The following is a 25,760-nucleotide window of genomic DNA, read 5'->3' on the forward strand; positions in this document are numbered from 1 at the left end:
ACCTTCTGTTATATTATTTATTTAAAGAACAGAATTATATGGTAGCATGGGAAGACTTTGCAGAAAGGACTTTCAGATAAAATTTGCCATTTCCCATAACTGTTAATAATTGTTACCTTACAGAAATAAAAACATTAACATTTTATAGGCAGATGTAAGACAATCCCTCTGGGTTCTCTGTGCAGCAAGTCTATAAAACGTGTGTTTTCAGTAGTGACATAACAGAGGGCAGATTGATTCTGTATAGGAGCCAATTATTAAGTAAAATATAAAGAATAAAATCAGTGGTTAAGATTTCTTTTACCAGCGTAACCATAAATTAGCAATTTTAGCTTAGAAAAAGAGCTCTCGTAACACAATGAGTCTTTGAAAAAGGGACAATCTATTCATTAATGGGCCTGACATTATTGTTCGGGAAAAACAAAATGTTCTGGTTTACCCACCTGTTTTCACAGTGGAATCGCGCCAGGATGTCTTTGGCTTTTGTTTGGCTGTTGAGTTGAATTGCCATAGAGACTTTTGAATGTAGTGGTGCATAAACTCTTATCACCCCCTCGGGTATGTCAGATTGCAGGTATGGGGGAAAAGTGACAGCTCCCTAAAATCAATATTCAGTAGAGTGAGTCTAAGGCAAATATTGCTGTAGCTCCATTCAGAAGCAGTTCTGGCACTCTTTTGAGGTTGCTTGCAAAAATCACTGTCCTGGATTCACTTCATTATTCAAAGAACATATTTACAGTCATACGAATACAAATTTATAGATACAGTGTATGTAGTAAGATATGACACAAAGACACAAACTTCTTGGCAAGCATCACATCAATGCATGCAGAATAAAGTGCAGCCCTTGACTTTTAATTGCTTGCAGCAATATTGAGTCAAGTTGTTATCTGAGATTTTTAAAGTTTTTTCTGCTAACATCGGTCGGTGAACCAATTGCTTATTTCAAAATATATAAAAATGTCTAGGAATATCTGATCTTCCTTTTAAAGGTAAAATTCTCCCGACGCATGAAGATCCCGTTCTGTTTCCACCTCCTATAGCTCCAACAAGATTGAAGCTTATGTACAGTATCAGCGCACCATATGTTTTCTGTTAATTTGAAATTTGACCTTGTGAAGGGTTCAAACGATCATCTATGAAGTTTATGCACTCTTCCATGATTAATGGTGGATAAATCAATTAGCAAGGTTTGCATTCCAGTTCTAATCCAGTTAATACCATGCTGAGCAGAGTACAATAGTCTCTCCAGTCTCTGTCCCTGTGTAATTTAGAACATCTGAGACCCTGGGGTTTGTGTTAAGTGCTCTCAAAATTCAACTCCGTTATCCAAACAGAGGTTGCCTCCAATTTACCCTTCATATTTCAGCTACCTGCCATGGCTCATCTCATTTTTATTAGATGCAAAGCCAATTACTACAATCAATGAACTTGCCTTCCTGAAGGTGCAATGACTGCAGTAATTGACTCTCCTCAGAAGCTCTCACTGTATTCGTTCCAGGGTTAGTACAGTTTTGCAACACAGTAGTCTACACCGCCATTTTGAACAAACATCTCTGTCTCCATCTGCAGCACAAATGTCTGTCCAACCCACAATATGTTTCAGTCCGTGCTGGCAAATGAATTCTCCAAAAGCTGAACAAGCACAGATTCGCAATTCATACGTATCATTTCTCTTTCTGTGTTTTTTTTCCCAGACATTCCCTTCTGCATTTTCTCTATTGTCTGTATTAGGTGGCTTATTCTCTATTTCTTATACTCTCCTAATATCACTCCTTCCTAATTTGTCTTTTCTTTTGTTCTTCAAGACTATTTTTCAATAACTACAGAGACCTTGGCCAGATGATTGATTAATTCTCTTACAATTCACCAATCTCTGTTCTTTTAAACCTTCCGGAAAGACACTAAATACTTTCTCTCCAGGTTATTAAAGATAGTTCCTACACGGAAATACTACGTATAATCTGCTATAGGGACTATACATGTTGTACATGTGTACATAACATGCTTTCTTGCCCAAATTATATGTTACACCTAATACGTAAGTTAATTTTAGGTGTCCATTGAAGTAGCGTACTTCAAGTAAGTTCCTAAACTCCATATCCAGGCAGTGGAGAAAAGCTGGTGGCTTTAAGACCTCCAAAGGAAAATTTTTGTATCAGACTTTCCTAAGTCTGAACTGCACCTGGAGCTCTGGAAATCCTCAGAAGTATCAACCTCTCTGACGATATGGGGAATAACAACTCAAAATTGATTGGTGGAGCCATACCCTGAGGCAAAGGCAGCAGGAAGAGGCTCTATCAGAAGTGGATGACCCACTTCCCTCCTGTCACCAGGCAGAAGGAGAGGACTCAAGGGATAAGGGGGAGTGGTGTCAGATCCCTCCTCGGAGAGGTAAGCGAAACCTCTCACGGCCCCCCTCACCATCCCAACTGCCCTTACGTAATAGGTATGAGGCTCTGGAAATTGAGGACCAGGCGATTGAGGATGGAGGAGCTGATCCATCCAGTGAAATGCACAGTGCTCGTCACTCACCCCCACGCCTCAGGACGTCCTCAACAAAGAAAGAAAGAAGGGTTATTGTAGTAGGTGACTCCCTTCTGAGAGGAACAGAGGGTCCTATCTGTAGACCGGACCCATCCCACAGGGAAGTCAGCTGCCTCCCTGGGGCCAGAATTAAGGACATACGGAGGAAACTCCCTTCCCTGGTCCAGTCATCAGATTACTATCCGCTACTGATATTTCAGGTAGGCAGTGACGAAGTAGGTACCAGAAGTCTGAGGGCAATGAAGAATGACTTTAGGGCCCTGGGATGGCTGGTTAAGGGATCGGGAGCACAAATAGTGTTCTCCTCTATCCCATCATTTGCAGGGGTAGACGAGGGGATAAATAGGAGGAGCCAGCAAATTAGCTCCTGGCTCCGCGACTGGTGCGTCCGGCAGGACTTTGGCTTTTTTGAACATGGGCTGATCTACAGGAAACCAGGCATGCTGGCATCAGGCGGGGGAAGCCTAACCCGAAGGGGAAGAAAGAGACTGGGACAAGAATTAGCAGGGCTTATCCATAAGGCTTTAAACTAGGTTTGAAGGGGGATGGGGACGAAACCAGGATTACAAAAGTGGTGCCTGGGAGCAACATAGCAGTGCTCATGGGTATAAGTGATAGCAGGGTCTTGCAGCCTGCCTCAGCGATGGTGGGGGATAGTGAATTGTGTGGCAGCATAGACACAAGGAGTAGTGATAATTTGGTAACTACAGTAGTGTCCGAGAATGACCAGGTGCAAATTAGGGCCTGTCCCCCCAAGAAAGTGGCAGGACAATTAACGCAACTGAAGTGCATCTACACTAATGCACGCAGCATGGGGAATAAGCAGGACGAGCTGGAGGCCATCATGCAGCAGGGAAACTATGATGTAGTCGCCATCACAGAAACGTGGTGGGATGACTCACATAGCTATAGAGCTGCCATGGATGCCTATAGGCTCTTCAGGAAGGATAGGCAAGCAAGGAGAGGCGGGGGTGTGGCCCTGTATGTTAAGGAGTGTTACGAATGCTTTGAACTTAATGATGGTGATAATGGGGTTGAGTGTTTATGGGTAAGAATCAGGGGCAGGGCTAACAAGGCGGATATCGTAGTAGGAGTCTGTTATAGACCGCCCAATCAGGATGAGGAGGCAGATGAAATATTCTATAAACGGCTGGGAGAAGTCTCAAGATCGCGAGCTCTTGTCCTCGTGGGGGACTTCAATTTGCCGGACATCTGCTGGGAATACAATACAGCAGGGAGGGAACAGTCTAGAAGGTTCCTGGAATGTGCTGGGGATAACTTCCTGACACAGCTAGTGAGAGAGCCAACTAGGGAAGGTGCCCTGCTGGATCTGTTGTTTGTGAACAGGGAAGGTCTTGTGGGGGATGTGAAGGTTGGAGGCTGTCTTGGGAACAGTGACCATGAAATGATAGAGTTTTCAATTCTGCGAGAAGCAAGGAGAGGGGTCAGCAGAACTGCTACCTTGGACTTCCGGAGGGCGGACTTTGGGCTTTTCAGGAGCCTGGTTGACAAAGTCCCCTGGGAGGCAGTCCTCCACGGCAAAGGAGCCCAGGAAGCCTGGATGATTTTCAAGAAGGAAGTCTTAAAGGCGCAGGAGCAGGCTGTCCCCATGTGCCAGAAGACAAGCCGTCGGGGAAAAAGGCCGGCCTGGCTAAACAGGGAGCTAGTGTTACAACTTAGGGAAAAAAAGAGGATCTATGGCCTCTGGAAGGAAGGGCAGGCCACTCAAGAGGACTACAAAGAGGTAGTTAAGCTATGTAGGGAAAAAATCAGGAGGGCCAAAGCCCAGCTGGAGCTAAACCTGGCGTCTGTTGTCAAGGACAACAAAAAAAGCTTCTATAAATATATTAGCAATAGGAAGAGGACTAAGGATTATCTCTGTCCTCTAGTAGATGGGGCCGGCAACATAGTGACCAAGGATGAGGAAAAGGCTGAGGTACTTAATGAAGTCTTTGCCTCAGTCTTCAGCAGTAGGACCAGTTGTTCCCTGAGCACCCAGACCCCTGAACTAGAAGACAGGGATGGGGAGCAGAATGAAGCCCCTCTAATCCAAAGGGAAATGGTGAGGGACCTGCTTCAGCACCTGGATGTGCACAAATCTATGGGGCCGGATGGGATCCACCCAAGGGTATTGAAAGAGCTGGCAGAGGTGCTCGCCAGGCCACTTGGTATCATTTATGAGCAGTCCTGGACAACCGGGGAGGTCCCAGCTGACTGGAGGTTAGCAAATGTGACACCCATCCACAAGAAGGGCCGGAAGGAGGATCCGGGGAACTACAGGCCAGTCAGTCTGACCTCGGTGCCTGGGAAGGTCATGGAACAGATCCTCCTCAGTGCCATTACACGGCACATGCAGGAGAACAGGGTGATCAGGCCCAGTCAGCATGGGTTTGTGAAGGGCAGGTCATGCCTATCAAACCTAATATCCTTCTATGATAAGGTGACCCACTTAGTGGATGAGGGAAAAGCTGTGGATGTTATCTACTTGGATTTTTGCAAAGCTTTTGACACCGTTTCCCACAGCATTCTCCTGGAGAAACTGGCTGCTCATGGCCTGGACAGGTGTACTCTTCGCTGGGTAAAAAACTGGCTGGATGGCCGTGCCCAGAGAGTGGTGGTAAATGGAGTTAAATCCAGTTGGTGTCCAGTCACAAGTGGTGTCCCCCAGGGTTCGGTGCTGGGGCCGGTTCTCTTTAATATCTTTATCAATGATCTGGATGAAGGGATTGAATGCACCCTCAGTAAGTTCGCAGATGACACTAAACTGGGCGGGCGTGTTGATCTGCTTGAGGGTAGGTTGGCTCTGCAGAGGGATCTGGACAGGCTGGACCGATGGGCTGTGACCAATGGTATGAGGTTCAACAAGGCCAAGTGCCGGGTCCTGCACTTGGGTCACAACAACCCCATGCAGCGCTACAGGATTGGGGCAGAGTGGCTCGAAAGCAGCTCGACAGAAAAGGACTTGGGAGTGTTGGTTGACAGCCGGCTGAATATGAGCCAGCAGTGTGCCCAGGTGGCCAAGAAGGCCAACAGCATCCTGGCCTGTATCAGGAATAGTGTGGTGAGCCGGACAAGGGAAGTGATCATCCCCCTGTACTCGGCACTGGTGAGGCCCCACCTCGAGTACTGCGTTCAGTTTTGGGCCCCTCGCTACAAGAGGGACATTGAGGTGTTGGAGCGTGTCCAGAGAAGGGCTACAAAGCTGGTGAGGGGCCTGGAGGACAAACCTTATGAGGAACGACTGAGGGAGCTGGGGTTGTTTAGCCTGGAGAAGAGGAGGCTGAGGGGAGACCTTATCACCCTCTACAACTACCTGAAAGGAGGTTGTAGAGAGATGGGGGCTGACCTCTTCTCCCTGGTGACAAGTGATAGGACGAGGGGAAACGGGTTCAAGTTACGTCAGGGGAGGTTTAGATTAGATATTAGGAGACATTTTTTCACTGAAAGGGTTATTAAACATCGGAATAGGCTGCCCAGGGAGGTGGTGGATTCACCATCTCTGGAGGTGTTTAAAAAAAGGGTAGATGGGGCACTGAGGGACATGGTTTAGAAGTGGCTCTTGTCAGGGTAGGCTAAAGGTTGGACTCGATGATCTTAAAGGTCCCTTCCAACCTCAACAATTCTATGATTCTATGATTCTATGAAAATACTTCATTAGACACTTAAAATTTAGACATTTTTACTGTCTATGTTAGGCAAACTGGATTTTCTTTCTGCTTAGGAAGTTAGTGCAAAGCTGTAAAACTAAAACTTGCAAGGAGAATATCAAGTGGCCTAGACTAGGGCATGCATAAGTGCAATTAATCTTAATATGGACCATCCTACTACTCAGCTACAGATCCATGCATTTGTTGAATATCTATGGATCGTTGCTGTCAAGGACAGTCCACATATGACCATTTTCTTATAAAATTAGTACAAAACCAGCATGTGTTTGTAACAGCTTATAGCTTGGGCTGCTGGAAATCATTCCGCCTTCCTCACCTTTTCTCAATCAATCCCCAAAGCTTTGTCTTATCAGGATGTTGGACTGGGAAGCGCATCTCCAAGATAACTCCCAAATCAGCTTATTTTATATGGCAAAATTTCCTCCCCACCCCCAGAAGCTTTTATGAGATAAGAAAGGAGGGAGGCTGGTTAAAGCTGCCCTTGAAAATGGTATATTTTTATCATACCTCTGGTCTTTCAGGTCTCTCCCGTTCCATGGTCTTTCTTCTCAGAAGTTTTCTCACTCCTTTGTCAAACATTAACTGCCTCTTGCTGTTGTTCATTGCTGCCTCATTCATTTTTCTCACTTGGGAAATCAGGAAGGATGGGACCTAAAGGGAGGTAACCAGAACTGAGAATATACAGTAATTTTTCCCCCCCTAAAATTGGTGTTGGGGCTTTAGAAAGGCATGAAATTTTAGGCCACAGAAGCTCTATTCCCAGAAGATAATGTGATTAGTAGCTCTCTCTAACAACCCACAGATTTTCCTTTGGTGAAACCGTAGATCATCTTTCATACCATATGAAACTTTTTAGTGATGTTTGCAGTTGTAGGAACTTTATTAGGAGGTGGTCTTTGCGATCCCCATCATACACTCTCTCTGTTATGAGGAAACGAGTTGAGAACTGTCATCATCTTCATGCCAACCTTCGGAAGTCCAGCAAAGATTATGGGCTAAACTTTAAACAGTCATTTAATCTCATTCAACTCTAGATGTGTCGCCTAGGCATCAAGATTAAATCATTCTTCTATGCATTCTCCTGTATAATCAATGTTGTGGGATGGTTACCTCCAGAGAGAAATTTGTGCTAAAATGGGTGCCTCAGATAGACGAGGTAAATCTCCATACAGAGGTATCTGTCACCCAGTCTCATCCTAGATATAGAAGACTCCATCCAGTTTCCAAACAATTGCTAACTGTTTCTTCTAAGAAGGTTAGTTTACTCTGATTTCTACAAAGCATGTAGCAAAATACTTCTCTGTACTGGAGCCATAAAGAGCGAACCAGCATTACTCACTGTCCACAGGATGTCCTGGTACCGAATTAAAAGCCGCACGATGTGCGCTGTGGTGGCGGCTGCTTGCATTTCTTGTTGGTTTGCACGTTTCCCTTTGTAGATGAAAAGGTTTGGTGCAACAATCATGGAAACATTCCACAAATTCATTTTATTTTTCCCTTCATTAGCAACCACCTTCTTCAGGAACTGAAGAAAGGCCTGGAAAAACAACACTTGTTATGCTGAGTCTCACGAAATACTTTACTTCTTAAATACAGCATTTTCAAATGCATAACATGTCTGGATCGAAAGGTGCTATATTTACACTTGGAGATGAAATTCAGGGTTTTTTTTGCATTCTAATTTGGATTACTCTGATATTTGCTGGCACAACCACCTGTGTCAATCACAGAGGAATAGTTAATGTTATCAACATACACATTAATAAATTATCTATCACTTAGAGCATAATCCCAAATCCATAAATCAAGTACAGTGTCTGCACTAAGGCTCTGAATCCTGTAGTAGAAGAAAGATATAAAGGTGTTGCAATGGAATAGTTAATTTCTCCATAGATTTCAAGGTGTCCATTTTGATCAAGGATTTTTATATCGCAATCACCAGGGTGATCAGCCGGTCTTCAAATGTGCAGCAGTCCCATATGTGATATAATCTGAGGAATTTCTGCCAACAACACCCAAACTTTTAATCTGGGATAATGAAACCAAGAAGAGCTCAGTGGTTGTTCGTTGACGTCACTTCTGCACATGCATGGCAGAATCAAAGGAAACTCATTTCCCTTTTGGGCCGTTTATTCAGAATTTTGCTTGAGTGACTGAATAGGATGGATTGCAGCTGTGGTTAGAGTTGGGGTCTGCCAATGAGTCCTTTTGCAACGCCATACCGTTAAAACCACTGTCTTTGTACCCTGACATTGCAATTAAAACATTTTTACAAAACCAGGAATTGCAAAACAGAAACTGTGTTGGAGAAATTTCTAAAATCTTGTTATAGATAGCAAGTAGAGATGCATTCACTTTTGTCATCACTTCTATTTTTGTATAAAAGCCTAGTAATGATTAAGACTGCTCATCTAGCATGTGTTTTACAGATACAACTCTATAGGAATATGGATTTTGGTAGAAGAAATAACCTCCATTGTTCACAGAGCACTAGTAGAATCCCAAATAGGAGGGTTGTTATTCTTGTTCCTTGTTATTGTATAAATAAATACAGATAAAGAAGGCACCTGGACTCATAAAGCTATATCTAAACTGACCAGTGTTAGACTTTCAGAGGTGGGGGACCTGCAGGGTCCTGATGAGCAGGGGACCTGATGAAATGTCTGGGGGCTCCCAGGCAGCTTGTTCACCCAAGATTCCTTTATGTAGAAACAAGTCAAGATACAACCGGTGTCTCTTAGGGTCAGGACACAGCTGCAGCCAGATCTGGGAGCTCCCAAGCACCCAAAATGCTTCATGACTGTATCAGGAAGTAGTACATGGGTGTGGGCATGGGTTTGGAGGGCAAACCAGCTGAGGCCGAGGTCCTGACATCCGTGCTACAGATATACGTTTCAGGGGTTTTTACTTCAGACTACCTCCTCCGGTCTGGTCCAGTGCCCTGGGAGCCCTTCAGCACTGGGAGCGCACTAGGCGAGCTCCTGGGAGGCAGCTTCTCATCCCAGAGAATTCCAGTCATGCAGAAACCCAGAAAGTGAACCTTGTTTTTTCCAAACTATGCGAGGAACATGCCTCTCTGAAATGGATGCTCCAGAATAAATGATGCCTGGGAGCCATTTACTGACACCAGCAGTTGGATATCTCCAGCAACTATTTCTTAATTGCTTGTAAGAGAAATGACAGCCAGGGGACTGGAACATTTCTTCAAGAAAATGATAAAAAACACAGATGAGTACTTTCACAGTGCAGCATCTGATCACTGACTGTTAGAAAAAAACCCCATGTCTGTCATTTAAAAGTCAAAAGCACCACAGATGGCAGGTGATAGCAAAGGAAGAACTTACCTTGGCCGTGTCTCTGTTAGCTTCAGGCAGCAGCATGATCAACAGATGCAAAGCTTGTAGCTGTAACTTGATCTTGGAGATTTCTAAGAATATGAATAATTAATATTTTTCAAATCCTAGTTACTGGTTTGTTCTAAAACCCTTGTTGGTCGGCAGTTCTGGAAACACAGCAACCACTAGCCAGTTGAGACCAGCATGTTTAGATATTTATTAACCATAGTCTTTTCCCCAAATATAAAAACAATTGTAATGAGTAGATTTTTTCTCATCTTCCTGGGTCTTTGTCACAGGGGGAGAAAAGGCTCTATAACATTCTGTCTAAATAGCGAGGAGCCAATGTTTTTCAGTATTAGCCAGTTTCTCTTTGATATCGTGGTCATAATTTGTTGTATGTACATCAAGTATTTTCCCCCTTTCAAACTGAAATCGGTATTTGTTTTCAGAAAATTTTCAGACTGTTGTTATTAAGTAATTTGCTGAACATTTGTGGCATTAGAGTGGAGACTGATTGCTTATAACTTAAAAAGTATTTGTCCCAAGTCTAGCGCTCTAGATAAATGTAGAGCCCCTTGTCCATTACAAAATACCATCATATTTTCAGCGATTGGTACATATTAATGCTGTGCAAAGCTCACTAGAAGAGCTGGGGTGGAGAAGATTGGAGAAGGTCTGTCATTTGCTTCCTCTCAGGGTGGATGAGAGAGGTTTGGAGAAAAAAAGAGCGTGTGTTGTGGACAGCGTATCTGTTTGAAAGGAATAAATTCACCAACACCTCATGTTCAGTCTTCTCCTCCAAACTGGTAAGTGATTGTAACTGCACGCAGTCTGGGACTCACAAGGAGCATACTCAGTTACGTGAAAGTTACAGGAAGGAGTCACCTCCTTGTGCCCTTTAAACTACCTCATAGAGACACTGAAAACTTGGCTGCAACCTTATATAAGGGTTCTAAGTTTTCCGTACCAATTTGCCTAATAAATTTACCATCCTGATAGTTTCACTCTGTCCTTGCTCAAGTGAATTCACAATGAAGTCAGTAGGTATTGCAAGGTACTACTGCATTCTGGCTGGAAGAGAAATGAACAAAATGTACTGAGAAGGAGAGGGTGTATGTACACTGAAAACAAAACCTGACTGCCTGAAGCTTTCCGTGACCACATATATCTTTGTACGAATATTCTGACCTCAACATAAACCTGGAGAGAAATAAAACAGATCCAACAGAATATCAGCTGAAGGGCAGTGACCTGAATTCACCTTGCAGAAACTTTCATTTGTGAAATCTATAATTTGTGTGAATCAAAGTCTATATACGAAAGTCATTGCTCGGCCAGCGTTTGCTCACAGATTTCAAATCTCGCATTAAGCAGTTGTGTCACTCACAAAATGAGTCTATGCTATTAGAAAAATGCAGAGACTTTTTTCCATTTGAAAAGGAAAGCATGCAGAAAAATTAAATGTATTAAATGTTTAGACAATGTGCTAGGCCTTTTTTCTCTCTACTTCAGAGAGAGGAAAAAATTACATGTTTTTTTCTCTCTGCTTCAGAGAGAGAAAAAAATGTAATGCCTGCTATTACATTTTATCTAGATCAGTCCATACTAACTCCTTTTCCACCTACTTTCCACTAGCGTGATGAAAGCAGGCAGATATTCTACTGTGAAGAGGGGGCTTGGGAGTTCTCTTATAAACATTTTCAGCAGTCCGGCTGCATCATTATTTCGTACTTGGTCCCAGTCAAAAGTGTCTTCATAAAATTTTGCCTCAAGTTCTTGATGGAGATTCTGAAAGATAAAAGGAATGTCTGACCTTTAATCCTTGCTTCTGACCCAGCAGTTTGAAGTTGCTTCAGAAATCCCATTATAAACAACAGGCAGGTTGACAGCATAGTTAAATTAAAGTAGCCCTAAACCAGTAGCAGCCTAGGTACAGCCGTGTGGAGTTCAGAGCAGGTTAACGGATCAGGTTCCTGGGGGTGTTTTGCAACCCAGGCTAAATTTGGTTTGCATTAGCTAGATTTCTGCCAGTGACCCATTTGAACCATTTTAAAGAAAGAAAATTTTGTGCAATGTCTTAGAACTAGAAACAGAGTGCAGATGCTCTCCACTCTCCAGAGGTTTTGACCCTTAAATCACACAGGAGTGGCATTTCTTCCTCACTGCTAGTGAACTTGCTAGACAATCTGTTGGCATCCAAATCTGTGGGCCTGGAGCAAATGGCTTTAAACTTCAGGTCTTCCTGTCTTTAGAAGGATGTTTTCTTTTAGAATAGCTGTAATTAGATTTGGTCGCTTCATAGAAAAATAAAGGTATCAAACCATTCCTATCAGAAAACCTCCACTTAATACAAGCTAAAAAACCGCCTCAAAACCTGCGAGATATCCATGACTATATCATGGATATAGTCATGGATATCTATGACTATATCCATGACTATCCAATCACTATACCATTTTGGGTGCCCATTTAATCCCCTTGTTCTCCAGTGTCAGCATCTTGCTCTATAGCAGAGGTCTGTTTCGTTCTGGAGGGTAACTAATCAATGTTTCACACACGTCTGTGAGTGGGATATATTCAGTAAGGTTCCTCGTAGGAACAGAATTTGGCTTCAAACCCAGGTCACTGTTTAGAAAATGCAAGCTCCTCAAAAATGTGTCGGGTTAATACGATTGAAGGAGGCTATTGTAACAGAAGGATATCCATAAATTATGCATCTTTCACAATTATTACTGGCCAAACACTGCCTTATCTATAGGAAGTTTGTTGCTGCTTTTTGTGAGACTATTTACGACAAATCAAAACTGTAGCTAATATTCAGGTTTCAGATCATGTTTTTGTCAAACGTACTTTAATATTACACAAAAAGGTTTAGTCCATTCAGACAAAAAACTTTAAATAATGGATTCTGTTCACTGTGCCTCACATGAATGGAAGGAAATTACACATCAAATATGGTCACACATAATGAAGTGAAATGGCTGGCACAAAAGGAAATAGAAAGTCATTCAGAATTTGGTATATACTGTTACAATCTCATTTTTACTAGCACATTTTGCTGGTTGTAATCTGGGCTATCTCAGCTTCCTCTGTATTCACATCCTTTACACATAATCCATACAAACACCTGGATTAAATTCTCTCCTGGTAACTGACTGGGAAATGTGGAACAGAAATCCTCACCTCATCAAAATCACAAGGGGAGAGAAAAACTACGCCACATTTTTTGCTGAGGACTGGGAAAAATCCATAGAAATAGAAGGCAAGATTTTTGAAACGTAAACATTTAATATATACATCCACACAGGCAAGCATATGTGTATATTTTATACACTCCCCCCTCCATATACATATGTATATGCACATAAGTGCTTTTAAAAAAAGTTTTCGCAATTTTTTTTATTAAATGCGACTGATCCTACAGTAGGCTATCGTGGATTTTTGCTTCACTGGAGCTTTTGTTACAAACAAGATTACAGAGGGAAACTTGTTGTTATTTCTTCTATTCTTTGTTTTATAGAAGAGTAACCTTTAATCACTTCCATATGCCTTTTCTTTCTCCAAACAAGACTGAAATAAAATTGGAATGCCCTCAAATCCTAATGTCATAATAATGTATGAAGGCTTTGAAGGATGAAATCTGGATCTGCTTTGAAAAAATCTCTCTCTTGCTGGTTGGCTCGTTGGACAGACTTAAATGAAGCCAAAACTCAAGTAATTTAAAACTTTCATATGGACAGCCTAACTTACCACCCAGTATAGGAGTGTTACATATAAAGTCATATCTCATAGCAGCTCCCTGGATATAGGTTGTGAATAAGAAGTGAACAAGACACGGTACGGTATATGCAAAGAATATGAAAGTAATTTAATTAGGTAGAGCACAGCCCTGCTGTGTAACCTCCCTGGAGAGGGTGGAAAAAATTGAGATTATGTGAAATAATACTTGAAGTATTTGTATGAAAAAATGAAGAAGCCAAAAAGTACAGGCCAAATTCGGAGCTCCTCTTCTGCAAGATGTGGCATTTTGCAAGGTGCTGAGTGCTTTTATCATGCCACAGATTCAAAGGGAGCTGGGATGCTACTGCCTAACTTTGGTGCATTTCACGTAATGCTGCTTTTTCTTGTACAGTCATTTTTTTATGATCCTTAGCCCATCAATGTTTAGCAATTCCCAACATTACTCTATATGTGGCTGCCACGATGTTGAGACTTCCTGCCTTAGAAAGCGAACTAGCTTTCTTGGGATGCACTATAAGAAGTCGCTTGAACCAGATTAAAAAAAAAAACCTAGAAAAAAACAAAAATCTGGGAAAGAGGTAGACTACTAAACCCAGAACAAACTTGTTTTTCTAATTTGCCTCTGCCAAAGGCTTCCAGCTCCTGGAATCAAGTTAGTCTGGAGAAACAATTGCAAGCATTACTGCACCGCAATGTCAGGTTATTGGGTACCAACTAGCCTGTATTGATAGCCTGCAAATAGCCTGAAGTACTTGAGGCTGCCAAACAGTAAACGCAGGCCAAATTTCTCTCACTTGGAACATGAAATTGTGAGATCACAGAAGATAAATGAGAAATAAAATGACACAAAGGTTAAAATTACATAGACTAAGATCTTTATCTGAAGTTCGCTCAGTTTAGCAACTCTGGATTTCTGAAATAAATTAAAAGAGAGATAAGATCACAGCAATTTTGGATGACAGAGATAAGCTGAAAGGATCGCTCGATGTTTAGTGGAGAAAAACTGCATTCAACGTCAAGTCTGTGCTTTATATAGAACATTAACAAATGCAAAGCAATAGACCACATGTTCTGTGATTTATTGGTTCCCAGGAACCATCTGACCTTTCACTGGTAGGAATAGAAATGCTGATCTACACACATCAGTATTTATGTGCAGTGTGCATTTGCGTGTGCTCTATTATTTTACATAGGGTCTGTGGTCGAGGAGACAGAAAACTGGCACAAGTGTGTACCTTGACTCTGGAGGCAGATCCAGGCACTCGTAGAATTCCTTCAGTTTCTAAACCTGTTTCCTCAAGCTTGAGCAGCAACTGAAAAAAAACCCAACAAAACCAAGGAAAATACTCAGAAGCACTTAATTACCTTTCTTTCAGTCTAGATATCCTTGAAGCTAATTTGAAAAAGATACATTTCTATGTAATTTTCTAATGAAAACAAGCCAGCTCATGTAAGTAAACCTTCCTAATTTGTTCTCCATATTCCTGACCCTGAAATACAGAGTATGCAGAGTACGGAAAACCGATAACGCAATAGGCCCCTGCGTCCTTGATTTGAGACTTGGCACTGCTATAGAACACTTAACACATAAACGTATTAATAAAGGGTCAGATACACTGGGTAAAACACAATGGTGTTTTGAGGGAAAATTAACCTCTGAGAAATGTTTAAGTCTTTCCCCAAGGAGCACAATGGAAAGGTCTATAGATAACATACGTTCCTGGGAACTGAGAACTCAGATTAGAAAATGATCCCAGGATATTTTAGTTTGAAATTTCTGTGAATAGACAAACAGGCTTTCCACTCTTAAAAAATAAAGATTTGATTTAACATAATTTAGAACAAGACAAAAAAAAATCATTCCTAGCATTTATTCATACAGCTCTGGATTTTCACCACTGTCTCTGCTTCCTGCCTGAGCTGTTGGATCCTTCTAATTTCCCATGGTATCTTGACAGGGGAGCTGTGGAGCTGATTGCAAAGTCATGTAAATATTCAAGTCATGTCAGTCTTTCCCTTGACACTCCACACCACTTCCCCTTTTGTCAGTATTTACAGGGAAATTTGTTGTAGTTTCAAGCCCACATAAACCTGTGTAACTGAATGTGTGCTTGTGCCTGTGTACCTGTCTCCAAGACATCCAGCTGGATGTCACTGTACTGTCAAATGACTTACATAAATGACATTGACTGGTCATACAAACCTCAATAAAATACTGCTTCCATTCTGGAAATAATAGCTAAGCTGCTAACAAGGGCAAGTGTAGGGTGCTGCACCTGGGGAGGAATAACGCCATGCACCAGTACAGGTTGGGGGCTGACCTGCTGGAGAACAGCTCTGTGTAAAAAGACCTGGGAGTTCTGGTGGACAACAGGATGACCATGAGCCAGCAATGTGCCCTCATGGCCAAGACGGCCAATGGCATCCTGGGCTGCATCAAGAAGAGTGTGGCCAGCAGGTCGAGGGAGGTCATCCTCCCCCTCTACTCTGCCCTGGTGAGGCCGCACCTGGAGTACTGTGTCCAGTTCTGGGCTCCCCGGTTCAAGAAGGACAGGGAACTGCTGGAGAGGGTGCAGCAAAGGGCTACCAAGATGATTAGGGGACTGGAACACCTCTCTTATGAAGAAAGACTGAGGGATTTGGGTCTCTTCAGTCTGGAAAAAAGATGGCTGAGGGGGGATCTTATCAACACTTATAAATACTTCAAGGGTAGGTGTCAGGAGGATGGGGCCAGGCTCTTTACAGTGGTGCCGGGGGACAGGACAAGAGGTAATGGGCACAAATTTGAACATAGGAAGTTCCACCTAAACATGAGGAAGAACTTCTTTCCTTTGAGGGTGGCAGAGCACTGGAACAGGCTGCCCAAAGAGGTGGTGGAGTCTCCATCTCTGGAGACATTCAAAACCTGCCTGGACTCCATCCTGTGTAACCTGCTCTAGGTGACCCTGCTCTGGCAGGGGGGTTGGACTAGATGATCTCCAGAGGTCCCTTCCAACCCCTACCATTCTGAGATTCTGTGATTCTGTAATACCTATGATTTGAATTCACGTGATATTAAAACTCCTGAGACAACTCAACTCTGCCACTTCTACACACACAATTTTGCACAGCGGCCTAATTCAATGAGAAAGGGAAACAGAAAGCCAGACATTTCTTTCCTGAAGTTTCCCATATGGCATCATATAATTACAAAAATTGAAAGAGGTCCCCACCACAGATAAAACACACAAAAAGAGCAAATTTTGTCTCCTTGTCACAGGATTTTCAGACCACAACATACAGACAGACAGACAGTAGACACTTTCAAGTCTGTAAAGCCTGCATCGTCTTTTATCTGATGACTGTGTGTCACTGACACTGAGTGTCAGTGCAAATGATGGAAAAATGAATCTCAGCAGCCCGGCAAGACGAATTATACTCACTTTTTGGAAGATGAGGGGAACTTTTATTCCAGGAACCTTCTTTTGATCATTCTCCAGCAATACGTTGAGAGGGACTCCAAACAGACCATTTTCTTAAAAATAATAACAGCAAATGTGAAAGAGAGAAAACACAGTCTCGTACGCGTCTTCTTAGCTATGCTGAGCAGTGCCCAGGTGGCCGCCATGGGGATGCCACAGCACGGTACCTCGTCCCCGCACCCTCTCTGCGCGGTTCCTCTTCAGCTCCACCCCCAGTGCGTCATAGAAGGCCGTTAGCTCAATCAGGGAGAGGTAGCGGATCTTCTTCATGTCTTCAGGAGATAGGTCTCCAACCTCTGTCAGTCCAAACCGGCTTTTCCGAACGATGAATTTCTACAGTAGAGATGGGTTGCATCTTTATTTGCACAAAAATTACAGGACGTGAATTTTTTGTTTTGAAAGAGATGCCCGTATGGGATAGGAAGTCATATTAGGGTAGATGGGTAACACCAAAGAGCTGAACTACAACCCTGTATCTTGGCTTGGTATGTTGACATAACTCGCATCCATCTGACACATAAAATTGAGCTTCTTGCTCACCATGTTGCCTTGCAGTTTGACTGGTAAGTGGTGCTGGAGCAAAGGTATTAACCTTAGTGCCTGTACTCCAGCTGGGACAAATGAGCTACGTGCTACTTTTAAACTTTTGCCCAGTTTCAGCAGGATATAAAATTTTGCTCTGCATCTGCCTCTGCCTCCCACAGAGCATCTTTGAATGCTGTTGAAGTAGCTGACATATTTCATCATGGATATGGTTGTATATCAACTGTGTATCTGTTTGTGTAATGAACCCATGCCTGCTTTGCATATTACTATTAATTTATGAGGTCTTATAGGACAGTTCAAACTGAAGACCTGAGGAAAAGCCCAGAAGCAAAATCACTTAGTCCTGATGCCAACCTGTCAATTTACTGGTACTTTTTATTACTCAGGAAGATTTAGGCTTAGAAACAGGACTCCCAGAAGCTAAGGAATAATTTATTCAAGTAGGCTTGAACTAAATGATACTTAGTAATTTGGGGGCATGTGAAGATGTCTACATATTTTAGAAACTGCAGTGCCATGGACCAGAGCCAGGAATGCTGCGTCATGACAGAAGCATTTGTACAAATGTCAAAAAGAACAAATACCCATCAGATTTTGACATAATTGTTAGACTTAATAACGTTATAGTAAAAACCATGCTTTTCAAAGAACTGTGGATCTTTGGGATTGTATGCTTTTTTAATTTAGTTGTAATTTAAACCAGTAATTGTTAGTCAGAGGTATAAATAAGTAGCATTACAAATCATCTCCTCCCTTTAGGGAACTGAGTGGAAACCCAGCCTTTAATAATGTTTTGCTTCTGGATATTTCATCCCAGTCCTCCCCTTTTTAAACAAATATGGACTCAATAAGCTTAACCCATCTTTAGATGAAGCCAGTCAAACAGATTAAGAAAAAAGTAAACATAAAAAGTATTAAACTTACACCAGATTTTAAAAGTAAGAGGGGACAGGGGATATCTAGATCAAGTAGGTTAGGACTTCCTAAATCACATTGCACATGCTCTTTCAAAAGGTGTTAATCATAATTGGGGGATAAAGAGTGCAGGGGATGGAAAAACAAATTTATATGCTGTCTGGGGCATTTTAGGCCACAATCTTACCTCCCCAGAATGCAGCAATACCACTGTTACTCTTACGCTGAGACTTAATGTAATAAAAGCTACATGGAGGATAGTCTTCTGAAGACACAGAAAATACTGAAGAATATCTATGTATTTTGGTTCCAGTGATGAAAAAAAGTCCAAAAGCAGTCAAAACACAATAAATCATCTTGAAAATAAGCAAAAGTCATGCAGTATATGTACATTTTCTCAGAGGAAAGAGAAAAAGTATGTTTGCCAAGAAAAAAATGACAAACACTCCAAAACTGATTAGAAAGGATAGCTACAATGATTTTCCATGGTGGCTGACTGTCTCCCAGGGTCATGATGATGTGATGCAGTGTTAACACAAGGTTTGGGGCTGGGCCTCTTTCTACTGCCCAGTGTCACAATTTTCCAGTGATTTTTCTTACAAACAGTGGAGTCACAGTATGCAGCACTGAAGGAGGCTACACCATCCTGAAATTAAACTACTAGTGTTTTGGCTAAGGATCATGTCTGATATTGTGTGACATGTTGTTTCTATGTAGAACTGTACCATGTACTAAGATGGGCCTGAAATGCTGACTGACTCTTAGGTCTGTAATATCTTCAAGTTAAATTGATCACGGTCCCACACTGGGGAAACTGCAGACAGTGATGTTGAGTTGGCTCTTAGAATCATAGAATTATAGAATCATTTAGGTTGGAAAAGACCCTTGGGACCATTGAGTTCAACCATCATCTCTTCTGGAAGCTGAAGGGGACATGCTATATTATGACACATAATCTCTCTCCGTGCAGCTCAGTATGTGCTATCCATGAAGCTGGTTATATTAATGGGTCAAACCTGCCCTGGAGAACCCACTGTCAAGGAAGCTGGATGTTGTGCAGACTTCAGTCTGTCCCTGTTGGCCCACCTTGAGGAATGGGGGGACAGTCCTTCAGAGTTTAGGTGACTGGTCACTCTGTGTAACAGAGCAAGAGGTGATTTTTTGCTGGGGCCCATTATCGTCTGAGCCACTATGGAAAAAACCCAATACCACGAGTGGCAGCATATGAAATAAGAGAAATGCCAATGTCAACAGCTACAATTGTTGACTTTATTTAGAAACTCTCTGTTTGTGATGACCTGGCATATTTCTCGTGTACTCTTCCAAGCACACAAAATGATGCTCTGCGTGCAGAATAGTTCATCTCCAGCACAATGCTGGCATTTTCTAACAGTAATCAATTATGCATCCACAGATCCACGATATTCAATGTGGCATCTTCTCTTCCCCATTTGTCACCAGTTTCCCTGCTCTAGCAACTGGAAATTTTCAGAGCTGTTGCAGAGAACAATTTGTGTGTGTGTGTGTGTTGTGGTGAAGGCTGGGATTGTAGGTTTCCTACTATAAGGAGCAAGGATGAACCCTTCGTTTCCCAAAATCATGATGAATGCTGAGACAACCTTACTCTCCAGAAGACACCAAGTTATCCACACCACAAAAAAAACCAGACACACTAAAGCACAGGGATTTCACACCAGTTGTAATCTACTTGGTGTCTTATCTCTCCTTTCATGAGGGAAGCTTACTTCTGCATCTCAGGTTCTTCTTCCTTGGTGGTGCCTGAGATGGACAAATGGATAATTCTCAGAGAATTCAATGTCTGCATGGATAGCAACAATTTCGGATTATCATAGAATCATAGAACCATAGAATGGTTTGGGTTGGAAGGGACCTTAAAGATCATCTAGTTCCAACCCCCCTGCCATGGACAGGGACACCTCCCACTAGACCAGGCTGCTCAAAGTCCCATCCGACCTGGCCTTGAACACTTCCAGGGATGGGGCATCCACAACTTCCCTGGGCAGCCTGTTCCAGTGCCTCACCACCCTCACAGTAAAGAATTTCTTCCTGATATCTAATCTAAATCTACCCTCTTGCAGTTTGAAACCATTACCCCTCATCCTATCATTACACTCCCTGATAAAGAGCCCCTTCCCTTCCTTCCTGTAGGCCCCCTTCAGGTACTGGAAGGCTGCTAGAATGTCTCCCCGGAGCCTTCTCTTCTCCAGGATGAACAACCCCAACTCTCTCAACCTGTCCTCATAGCACAGGTGCTCCAGCCCTCTGATCGTCATCATTAGTTCAGAACCTCAGGACATCACAACATTTAGGAAATGCTTCCAAATAATTTACAACTATTTCATACATTTCACTAAAAAAGCGCTATTTGAAGCATAAACCTAATGCTCCAGATTTCAGAAATGGAAGTTGTGGGGTCTGATGGAAATAGAAAACTGAATTCCTTGACTTGAAGAAATGATTTCGCATAATGACATGATTGCTTGGTGTATGTCTGGTTGGATGACATGATACGATAAACTTTCCTTTAACCATTCACGTAGTATCCCTTATAGCGTAATTGCACTGAATACTGATTGGAGACAGCAGTACTGCTGCAGGACTAAGGCTTGCTTTCCCCGCTTCATCTGCGAAGAGATTTTAAATCCCTGTGTTAACAAAGGCAGATGATCTGTGGGGGAATAAAGTAGGAAAGCAGACCAGTAATAAAAAGGATTGCTAGTTTTAGTGCCGGTAAGTGGTCTTTATTTCTATGTAAAAAATGTGTGGATGATGCAGTATTTGTGGATTGAGTTACACCTATTCGTCTGCAATGGGTACAAGTGAAAACCAGGCTTGAATATCCAGTTTAGCTTTGATGCCTTTCTGGGAATCAGTCACAAGCGGTAGGAAGTCACAGCGGGCAGCCTCTATGAAGCACACATAGTGAGGGACAGCTAATGCATCCTAACGCACTCTGATGCGCTGGGGACATGATGTAGGAAATTACTGGGTTAAAGAAAACAATTGAGGAAAAATTTTGAGAACAAACTTACAGGCAAAGCAGAGTCTTCCTTTTTGAACCTCTGGTTTTTCGGCCATTCTTGGCTTTTTGGAAGGACCATAATGGATTCTGAGAAAGAGACCTCATAGGAGAGCTCTTCTGTTACAGATGTGCTGCCTTTATCTTGTCCACAGTCTAGACAACTATTAGCTGAAAATAAGGGAAACTATATATGAATGCTGAATATATGTTTGCATTTAGTACAGAGACATTAAAAAATTCAACTAAGATGACAAAAATCTTGAAAAAGTAATAAAGGAAGTGCTTCAAAAGGAATTTCAGTGTAAACCACAGCATGTTCCTGTTTTGTCTGGAGGAAATAACCCCTTAGAAATAAAATCCTTATTTTCATTTTAGATTATTTAACTTGTTGCTTTTCGTGAGAAAGATAGTCAAGCTGGAACTTCCTGTTTATCAGCAATTATCAACTTTTTGTACTCCATCGTTGTCTACCCAGGCCAGCAAACTGTGTTGGCACTTGTGTAATGAACAATTAAATATAAAAGCTCCTGACAGAAAAATGCTGTTGACACAGTTTCTTAGGTCCCTGTTGGCTTATTTACAATCATAAGACATTTTGCATATATTTATATGCTCACATACATATATTTCTCACAGTCACTAGTTTAGGTGTGTAGCACCAAAACAGGACTCAATGTACAATCTTCCAGTTCAAAAAACACTGTATCTACTGGAATTTCTGGTAGATATTGTGAAATTTGTTATTGCTCTGCTCTAAAATTTAGTCACCTGCAGAGATTAGTGGATACCAGAGGAAAATTTCTGAAATCAGTATAAGCAAGTACAGAAATACTCTATTGCTATGGAGTCCAAAGCGTGATAACATGCACAAGTTCCAGTGTTGCCAACTTTCATGACTGATTTCTCACATCTCAGGACAATTTTACATTTTCCCTTAAAGTCCAGCTCCTAGACACACACGATTGGAACAGAATCATAATTTTCATTGGAAGTGAAGTAAAATTTTAGCCCCCAGGACTGCAGAGAAGAGTTTACTAATGTGACCCAAGTGCATTCAAAAGCCATGGAAATCAGAAAGTGAAATAAAAAGCATTACATGTTTTATAAACATGTGCATGCCCCATGATTTTTGAATCATTGCATTTACAGATACATTGCATTTACATTTACAAACTTTTTTTCCAATGTCTTTTGTTTTGCAAGTATGGTTTGAAAAAGCTAAGTGTGTTATTAAGTGGCTTCTGGCTTCTGAACTGTGGCCTTAGATGTTACCTAATGGCCAAGCCATTTAAGATGTTTTCCGTCTCTCTTTCCATCCATCCACAGACTGTCCATGGTACCCCTGGACATTTGGTTCCCCATCTGTTCTAGTACAACTACTTGCAGAGCAGAGGTATCAGCAGAGCAGCTTTTGCGATCAAGGAAAATGCCTATGGCATGATATCCAGAGGTAAACATCTAAAAGACTGGTTTTAAAACTCAGGTGTTGATATCCCTGTAGTTAAGCCCCGAACAATGGTGATGGGAAGAGCTTTCAAAATAAAAGACAGGCATTCCTGTGGAAGGCTGCTGACAGTTATCCAGACACTGAATAGAGCAGAGCTAGCATTTTCATTAGCACTGCCAGTCACTGTCAGGGCAAAGTGTTTAAGTGTTGTCCAAAATAACACCACTAGTGGACCAGAATAATAGGGCAGAACCAGAAAAATGATAAATTTCTAACGCTATGATTTCTGCAGTACTGGAGAAGAAATGTGAAGGAAATATGCATCTTTCTTGTCATGATTTGCAACAAGAAAATACACCACTGACATATTTTGGACAAATTCTGCACCGTATTTAGAGCTTATTTTTACATTCCCAGTCTTGCAATGATGAGTACTTTTTAGTCACCGATGCCTCAAGGGCAGCAATCTGTGTCTGTGCAACACAGGTCTTGAATGGGAAACTTTGGTTCCTGCATGACAATAAGCTGACAACGATTTTAAGGAAATATATGCAGCATGGCCCCAACATGAAAGAGGAGACTAACCTCAGAACCACAAAAGGATCTTTCTGTCTATCATTTTCCTAGGAGGAAGTGAACACTGGTTACACATTGGCATACTCACAGCTAACTGATTTCCAAACTGGCTTCTGCCCAGGAAGCTGGATACCATTAGAAGGAACTGGTGACACTGGAACTGTCTCAAATGTGGGCTGACAGGCAAGGAAAAATGATCAGACTGCAGTGAAGGTAAACGTCTATGGACAGAAACTGCTACAGTTTAAGCAACAGCGTTATCATTTTCAGTTTACACTCTTTTGCCAAGTTTAAACAACCTGTAGTGATTCACCAGAGCACATTTTTCATAGCCAAGCCCGAGAATTAATCTTCCCCAGGCTGCACAAACTTGGATCATGTTGAGGTCAGTAATATTGCAGCTCGCTGTAGCTAATGAGTCCTGTCCTATATAATGACTAAAATTAGCTAAGTAAATTGCTGTACATAATTGTGCTAAGCGAAAGGTCCTCGTCAAATTGTAATCCATCCTGCTTTTAATCATTTTGGCCACAAATCTTTTTGAGGACTCTCTGACACATGTCAAGCATCCGCTGCTCACAAGCACCTGTCGGAAATCGGGCTGTTCACCCCCTTTCAGGATTTGAGCAACAGCAAATTATTAATGGAGGGATGTCCTCCCACAGGTTATATACTAACACTTTATCAGTGAACTGAAAAAACATTTTTTTGGGAAAAAAGACCTTTTCTATAGTCAACTTCATTTCTTTCCACTCCAGAAATCATTCTGCACTGTGTGAAAATGGGGAGAAGCACGTGTGGCACAGCAGAGATGGGGCTCTGAAGCCCAGGGGGTGACTTTCAAGCACTGTTGCTGCTTCTTGGCAGCCGAGTTTTGCCCTTGTTCTCAGCAGTTTTGGGACTCATCATAAAGGCAAATCTGAGTGTTTGTGTGCATGCAGGGCAGTAGCAGCTCATCTGCACATTCTTGGGTAAAAAACCCAAACGTCAGGAATTAAAAAATACTCTGAAGGGTACTCAGTGAAAATAACTACAGTACCCCAAACCAGCCTTGCATTTTTTCATCTGTCTTTGTATCCTGCTGGTAGCCCTTGGAGCCCCCCCCTTTCTCAAACCTGATGCCTCACCCCCCACAAGCCTGATGGAGCAGCCCCAGCTTTCCAGCTGAACCTGCAGCTGAGGGCCCGGATGAGCCCAGAACAGCAGCTCTTTAAATTGCTCTTTAAATTGCTGTTTAAATTGCTCTTTAAATTGCTAAATCGGCTGTTTATCAACAAGCAGCAATGCCTCAGGGCAGAAATTTTGTCTTCCCCATTTGTAGCCAATGCACAGGAGCAGCATTCAAGTTGCTAAAAAATGCCAGATATTTAAAAGACAGGCAGCTCTTCCAATTGGAAGCCTGAAATAATGTTGCAGTTGTTTTATTCAGTCTTATCCTCCGAGCTATTTGGGTAACAAAGTCAAATGTAACATGAATAAAATCTCTCCTGAGAGAGTACATTCAATGGCCTGCAAACTTGATAGCAAACAGGATTTGAGTCACATAGACTTCCTTTGCCAGAAGACTGTAAGGACCATGGATTTTTTTTTTTTAAAGAAGAACTGTAGGATCCCATAACATTTACACAAGACGTTTTAGGACATAAAAAAGCGAGATAAATTTCAGGTGGGAGTATTGAAGTAAGGAGACAGTTAAACTCGCCTCAGCAACTTGGGATAATCAAACATAAAAGTAGCTCTTCTGCTGGTTATGATCCAGATGTAGAAATGAATGGTAAACATTAGCAACTGGCTTTTCACTGCTCAAAATGTCTGACCCCACGAACAGTATTCAGCATCGATTTACAGTAAATCAAATTTATTAAGAAAAAAAAAATAATCCTTCCAGCCTTGTTACACAGGTGAAATCAACAGTGGAGCAGCTGCGGCAACCCGGTCTGGCTAAGCACGGTGGAGCTGGTAGAGGGGAGCTGGCAGCACAACTCTGCCTCGTGTCCAGCAGTGCTTGCAAGAGCCTGCAGGCTGCTCTAGCCTGTGGCAATTGAATATCACGAACCAGGTGCAATATCAGGGGTAGCTAAAAACCTCGTATCCTTGGTCTCATTTCCCAGCCTCCATTGGAAGATTGTATAAAGAATGCAAATCTCTGTCTCTTTTGTGAAAACCTCTTCCAAACAGGACCAACAACCCCTCCTATCCCCCTTTTTTCTAATCTTAGGATAATATGATACAAAGAAAGGGAAGACTGGGCATAAAGCCCCTTTAATGCATGAATTTTCAAGATCCAGGTTGTTCCTTTAGCAAAAAAGAAGATTAAAAAACTTTGGAAGCGCGTATCTTAATGAATGTGAAAGGCCATGAGTCAAATTGTGTCCTTAACTAAAGCAGGACCGCTTTATTCTTTTGGTTGGGGCTCCAGCAAAGGCAAGACTTCTCATGTCCTGATTTCTGACTGAAAGTGATTCATTAGACAGTTCT

The 25,760-nt window shown here is 42.1% G+C and overlaps 1 protein-coding gene across 2 annotated transcripts in view; it reads right to left on the reverse strand.

The window, feature by feature from the left end:
* The window catches only part of ARHGAP28 (Rho GTPase activating protein 28), an 84,915-nt gene that overhangs the window by 6,117 nt on the left and 53,038 nt on the right, over positions 1 to 25,760 (reverse strand). For both annotated transcript variants that reach the window (XM_074576691.1, XM_074576690.1), the window contains exons 4-13: positions 23,371 to 23,458; positions 21,270 to 21,427; positions 16,923 to 17,088; positions 16,717 to 16,808; positions 14,530 to 14,607; positions 11,179 to 11,341; positions 9,560 to 9,642; positions 7,555 to 7,752; positions 6,723 to 6,866; positions 444 to 598 (exon numbers count right to left, since the gene is read on the reverse strand). In XM_074576691.1, coding sequence (XP_074432792.1) covers positions 444 to 598; positions 6,723 to 6,866; positions 7,555 to 7,752; positions 9,560 to 9,642; positions 11,179 to 11,341; positions 14,530 to 14,607; positions 16,717 to 16,808; positions 16,923 to 17,088; positions 21,270 to 21,427; positions 23,371 to 23,458 — 1,325 coding nt within the window. The remainder of the gene's footprint in view (positions 1 to 443; positions 599 to 6,722; positions 6,867 to 7,554; positions 7,753 to 9,559; positions 9,643 to 11,178; positions 11,342 to 14,529; positions 14,608 to 16,716; positions 16,809 to 16,922; positions 17,089 to 21,269; positions 21,428 to 23,370; positions 23,459 to 25,760) is intronic.

Source organism: Larus michahellis, chromosome 2 (genome assembly GCF_964199755.1).
Source record: "Larus michahellis chromosome 2, bLarMic1.1, whole genome shotgun sequence".
NCBI classification, from domain to species: domain Eukaryota; kingdom Metazoa; phylum Chordata; class Aves; order Charadriiformes; family Laridae; genus Larus; species Larus michahellis.